Here is a 6772-nt window from a genome sequence, read left to right on the forward strand (position 1 = left end):
GTTGAAAAAATAAACCACATTTGGTAACATTCCATGAAAGTAACTTTTCAGCCAACCCTCGTATGCATGTGTGTGTGTGTGTGTATATATCATCATCATCGTCGTTTAACATCCACCTTCTATGCTGGCATGGGTTGGACAGCTTGACAGGAGCCTGAACCAAACTTCTTTGTCTGTTTTGGCAGGGTTTTTACAATTGGATACTGTCAACTTAATGTGACAGTCCCAATAAGGGAATATACTACTGCTATTTAGCCCTAGGAAGCTGGACCACTTCCTGTCGGCCTTGACACATTTCCTGTGTCCTTATGTTTACGAGGGGGAGACAAGCACCTCCACCCAGCTTAGCCTGCATTCAGAGACATGTTTCTGAGTTTTTGCTCATCATCAGCTTGAAGTAGCATGGCCAGCTGGCTGAAGAAGTCTGTCAAGTTGACAGTATACAACTACTTCATCGCATCACTACTGCTTAAGTCTCTCTGTGAGATTTTAAAATGTATTATTTCTAATTTTTGTAATTAGTGAATGTGTTTCACTGAAATAATATACCTTTACGAGAGCTTGACAGACTTCTTCAGCCAGCTGGCCATGCTACTTCAAGCTGATGATGAGCAAAAACTCAGAAACATGTCTCTAAATGCAGGCTAAGATGGGTGGAGGTGCTTGTCTCCCCCTCGTAAACATAAGGACACAGGAAATGTGTCAAGGCCGACAGGAAGCAGTCCAGCTTCCTAGGGCTAAATGGCAGTAATATATTCCCTTATTGGGACTGTCACGTTAAGTTGACAGTATACAACTACATTTAAAATATATATATATATATATATATATATATATATATATATATATATAATACATATATTAATTATTTTTCTGGACACAGACTTGTGATTCTGGTACAAACACAGTATAAACTCACAGGTGTTTTGTTGTCGATAGTGGAAATAAAAATGTTTTTGATCTTGTCTGAATTCGAAATAATAGCATATGTTTCTTTGCTTGTCCTTGATAGAGCAGCATATAATTATTCATGAGTGAATATTTTGTACCTGAGATATAATGTAAGATTTTGTATAGTCTGCTCCTGTGACTTGTTTATCTTCTATCTTTTATGTGGCAGTACATTGAAGGGTTTAGTCAAAGAAATTAACTCCAGTACTTATTTTTTGATTTTGGTACTTAATGTATCAGTCTCTTATATCAAATTGCTAAATTACAGGTGTATAAACAAACCAACACTTTTTGTCAAGTGGTGATGGGACAAATACAAAGACACACGCACATGCACACATGTGCCTCCCCATCACATATATATATATGATGGGCTACCGCATAATTTCCATATACCAAATTCACTCACAAAGCATTGTTGGCCATGGGGTTACAGTGGGAGAAACTTGTTCAAGGTTCCACACAGTGGGACTGAATCTAAAATTATGTGGTTACAAAGCCACATCTTTATCTATAAAATTGATTTATGTGATAATTATACTGTCCATTGTTGACCAATGAATTTTATGCATTTATGTCTAGGCATTGATAAAAAAAAATGGATAAAGTGACACTATTAAAGCTCAAACACCAAAAGAATACAGGGTATTGTTTAAAAGGAAAAAAAAAACAATCATTAAAAAAGAGTAAAAACAATTGAGCAAAATTATTAACTTGCAAATGATAAAATAAATGGGAAAATTGAAGCTGTTAAAGTACAAATGTCCAAAGCATATAATAAAAAACAGGAAAAGTGATATATTAGGCAACATATCATATTCCCTTTATGCTAAAAGGTTCCCTGAAAAATTGTCCAATGACAATTAAATTAACTGTAGATCTATAAACCTTTTGTTGTGATGTTTTTAGAATAGCACATCTATTTTGAGATGTAGCTTGTAATAAATCAGCATGACTGCACTGCATTGATGTTGTAATTGCAACTAAACTAAACTGATTGCTTTTTTGTCTGATCATTTAAGTAGAATTTTGTCCATTAGTTTTCATTGTAAAATATTGCAGTCATTGCAAGTACTAAAGAACTGGGAAACAATCACACAATTGCTGTTACATAAAAATGAAAAGGAAGATGGAAAGAAAATCAAAACAAAGCAACTTGAACATTTGCAACAGAGATATGACTTCTTTCAGAACACAATGTTGGATCATCAGCAGCTAATAAGGCAATTTGGCTGTTGTAAACCTTTGAAATCAGTATCAAGGAAAAGTTCTTGTAATCAACAACAATCCAAGGCAAGTGATTCATTTTACTAATCATTGTTAGCTTCAATATTTTAAGTACTGTCAACTAGCAGCACTATTATTTTTCTTATAGTTCCTATATGAACAATAATCATTGTAGAAAATGAAAATGTTAATTTTGTAGTAGATAGTTTTGCATGATGAGTTTAACATTGGATAAGATGATGCACACTATTTATCATACACTGACTGTAACCAATACCAGGGTTCTACTCCAGTGACTACATAGAACAAGATAACTAACTATTTGACTCTGATCCAGTCTTACACATTGTCTGAGTTAGGTGATTTGAAATGTCTACATACTAACAGGACTATCCATGCTATTGTTTACTTACAAAAATGTCACTATTATCTTCAGTGTAGTAAATTGTATTAATAGTATAACAATATTGTGGTGATTGATACTACTCATCCTACAGGTTTGTATCTATTAAATATTTATTTGTTCTTATACTTGTCTTTGAGTTCCTTATTCTAAGTGTGGTTGGACTTGGCTTCTTTTAATTTGCCATCCTCTGTGTGTGTGAGACTTTCTTGTATGTGCACACATGACTACATGCACCTACTTTTAAAACAAAGTGTAAGTTTTGGAACAATCAACCTATCCATTTACATATGTTCTTTCTTTTTCTGCTCACCAGTACCTATATGGACAACCTGTAGTCTATGGGACTTTCTAAACGGCACACCCAGCCAAGAATGACCTTGAATTGCTTTAGTAGTATGGCTTACCTAATGATGAGCCATGTCTCATTTAACCCACCTCTCTAAAAAAATTGCCTATGTCTGACTTATACTCTATTTTATCTTTAAAATCCACATCAAAATCATATGCAATCCTTCTTTATGGAGACAACCTGACTATAGAAGTCTCCCTTTACTTACTTTTCATTGTTTCTACCACTGTCCAAATTCCTCTGTATACCAAGAACTATTCAAATTTCTTTCATCCATCACTCCTCTCTGAAGTTCTCAGTCACTTCAATTTTCACAGCTCCTATTGGCTCTGACAAAAACTCCCACACCAGCAGTGGAGCATGAGCAGAATCTTCTACCATTCTCAACTTTCTATTATATTTTGTATCATGTCTGTGTGTGTGTCTTTTTGTGTCTGTTTGTCCCCCATCACTGCTTGACAGCTGGCGTTGGTGTGTTTACATCCCTGTGACTTAGTGGTTCAGTAAAAAAAGACTGATAGAATAAGTACTAGGCTTAAAATAAAAATAGGGACTGGGGTCGATTCCTTTGACTAAAATTCTTCAAGACACTTCCCCTGCATGGCTACAGTCTGATGATTGAAACAAGTAAATGATAAAAGATATCATATCTTTTCTATTTTACTTTCAGGATTTGAAACAAAACAGAATGAATGAAGTAGATTCAAAACCATTAACTACAGACATTAACAATCTAGTTTTGGAAAATCTCTCAATACAGCCTGCACCTTCCATTAAAGAAGTACCTGTTACCAACTGTGTAAGTTGAATTATACTGACTATATGATACAAAAAGCAGTTGACATCATTTGAGATCATTTAGAAATTTGGTTGCAATCATTTAAAATGCAGACAACATTCATTTCATCAGTTTCATTAAATGTAAAACAGCACAATATTAATATTCTTTTCTACTCTAGGCACAAGGCCTGAAATTTTGGGGGAGGGGGCCAGTACATAACTGGTACTTAATTTATCGACCCCAAAAGGATAAAAGGCAAAGTCAACCTTGGCGGAATTTGAACTCAGAATGTAAAGACAGACGAAATACCGCTAAGCATTTTGCCTGGTATGCTAACATTTCTGCCAGCTCACCGCCTTAGCACAATACTAATATTATTAGACTGATCCATAGACAAGTTTCTATAAAATATTCAGCTAATGTGTATGTGTATATGTATATACACATATATATGTGTGTGTATGTATGTATCTGTATTCTTCGTATCTATACTGTGTATGTGAGCATATGTATGCAATGCTACTTTGTAAGTCACAAATGTGACTGTGTAGTTAAGATGCTTGTTTTCCAGTCATGTAGTCTTGGGTTCAGTTCCACTGTGCAACACCTTGGGCAAGTATATTCTACTATAGTCCTGGGCCAACCTAAACCTTCTGAGTGGATTTGGTAGATGAAAACTGAAAAAAAGGACCCTATGTATGTATGTATATGTGTGTGTGTATGTTCCTGTGTACCCTGGTCTAGACAGCAATCGTGTTGTAAATGAGTGTCGTTGTCATATGAGTGACGATGTTCATTTCCATTCTTCCATGAGAGACATATTTGACTATGGGAAAATGTCTACTTTGCTTGGAAACTGGTCAAGATTGGTGATGGGAAGGGTATCTAGCTGTAGAAAATCTGGCTCAACATATTTTCTCTGACTTATACAGGTATGGAAAAGTGGATGATAAATGAACTTGATGATGTGTGTGTCTTTGTGTGTAGGTATGTGTGATATTGTGTGTGTGTAGGTATGTGTGATAGTGTGTGTGTGTGTGTGTGTTTGTATTGCTTCTCATTGGTGTGTTGCAGTGAAGACATTTCTGAATATTTTACAAATTCTGACCATAATGCTGATTAAATGAATCAGTTGGATGTGAGCCAGCCATTTTGTTATTTGTATACAAGAACCCAACCTTTTTGGACCATTTCCTTTCATTTCCCTGTCAGATGTCTGGGTCAATGTTTATCATTGATTGTTATGTTCATATTTTACATTCTACCATTTTCTGTTTAAAGAGAATAAAGTATTTTGAAAGAGTCAATTTTCAAGTTCTTGATAGAACCCAATAATTGTAGTTTCATCATCATCATCATAATTTAACACCCACTTTTCCATACTTGTATGGGCCAGTTGGAATTTGTTGAGACAGATTTCCTATGGCCTGATGCCATGCCTGTCACCAACCCTCACCTGTTTTCAAGCGAGGTAATAATCCCTATTGCTAGTCATGTTTTCCTCAGATGACTGGAAATGAACAAAGTCATTAATATGGCAGTGATGGTCTTTTATTGCTATCATGTGATGTCAAGACAAGGGTATATTCACACACACACACACACGAATGCACACACACGCACACGAATGCACACACACACACATGCAACATGACACACAAACACACACACATACATACATACAGGTTAAAGATCCAATAGAGGTAGAATCAACGAAAAAAGTACTCCATCCAGTGAGAGATAAATATCAATTTAAATACACAACTGAAAGAGCTGTTAGTAGTTTCATGCTTTTATGATACTTGAACAGCCATATTTATAAAATACGCCTGAAAGATTGCTTTAAGATACATGGTGTATTTTATACATATGGCTGTTCAAGTATCATAAAAGTATGAAATTACTAGTAGTTCTTTCAGTTGTGTATTTAAATTGATATATATATATATATATAATTGCCAACCAAGTGTGGTGTCCTATAAAGGACAGTGCTACTGATGTTTATAGCCCCGGGAAGACATCTCTTCCAACTGGCTAACGACACACATTCTGGTGATTAACACACACTGAGGGCAGATAACCACCCAGAAACTTGAGTCTGTGTGTATCAAATAATGCTAGAGATGGGAGCGGTGACCTCCCTTCACAAATGCTAATCAGACACAGAATGTATGTCATTAGCCAGCTGGAAGAGATGTCTTCCTGGGCCTATAAACGTCAGCAGCACTGTCCTTTATAGGACGCCACACTTGGTTGGCAATTATATGTTACGGTTTCGTATTGCTGCTGTTTATATCTCACTAGAGATTTAATATAGCTTTTATATATATATATATATATATATATATATATATATATATATATACACACTTTCCCCTCCTCCACCACCCCACCCTATATAAACTAGCTCACTCGGATTCTGCTACTTCATTTTAATAACTCCGCCAAAAGAATACAAATCCAGAAGATGTTCAGTTAAGAAATCTTGTTTTTTTTTCAACTTCGTACATCTAACACCTCTCTTTCTGTGCAGATCATAATCCCTTTATTAGTTCTTTTCATTATTCTATCTATTTCATTACCTATGTAAACCTAGTTTAAACATAGTTTCTTCTTCCATTCTGTTGTGTTTTAAAAACAAACTTAGGTTCCTTTCATTTACTGTCGTCACTTATTCATTTAATCAATTTTGTCACATCGTCACTTATTTCTCTAATTTTGTCACAGATTGGCTGACTGAAAATTCTAAGATTTTTCAATTCCATTTCATTGTTATCAGCATTTGCTGTTTCATTAAATTATGTTACTCAAAATCCCAAAAGAATATTTTTCTCCCTCGTGTTCTATCCTTGACCAGCCTAACTCTGGTCCCTCTCTCTCTCTCTCTCTCTCTCTCTGTTTTGATAACCACTTGCTTCCCCAACACTTCCCCCTCCTCCACCACCCCACCCTATATAAACTAACTCACTCGGATTCCACTACTTCATTTTAATAACTTTGCCAAAAGATACAAATCCAGAAAACGTTCTCTAATTTCGCAGTACGCCCACCCTCTCAC

The 6772-nt window shown here is 35.4% G+C and overlaps 1 protein-coding gene across 2 annotated transcripts in view; it reads left to right on the forward strand.

Moving 5' to 3' along the window:
• Positions 1–6772, forward strand: part of LOC106881722 (uncharacterized) — a 25383-nt gene that overhangs the window by 8903 nt on the left and 9708 nt on the right. For both annotated transcript variants that reach the window (XM_014932204.2, XM_014932205.2), the window contains 2 exons: positions 2014–2244; positions 3604–3732. In XM_014932204.2, coding sequence (XP_014787690.1) covers positions 2014–2244; positions 3604–3732 — 360 coding nt within the window. The remainder of the gene's footprint in view (positions 1–2013; positions 2245–3603; positions 3733–6772) is intronic.

This window comes from Octopus bimaculoides, chromosome 3 (genome assembly GCF_001194135.2).
Source record: "Octopus bimaculoides isolate UCB-OBI-ISO-001 chromosome 3, ASM119413v2, whole genome shotgun sequence".
In the NCBI taxonomy this organism is placed as follows: Eukaryota; Metazoa; Mollusca; class Cephalopoda; order Octopoda; family Octopodidae; genus Octopus; species Octopus bimaculoides.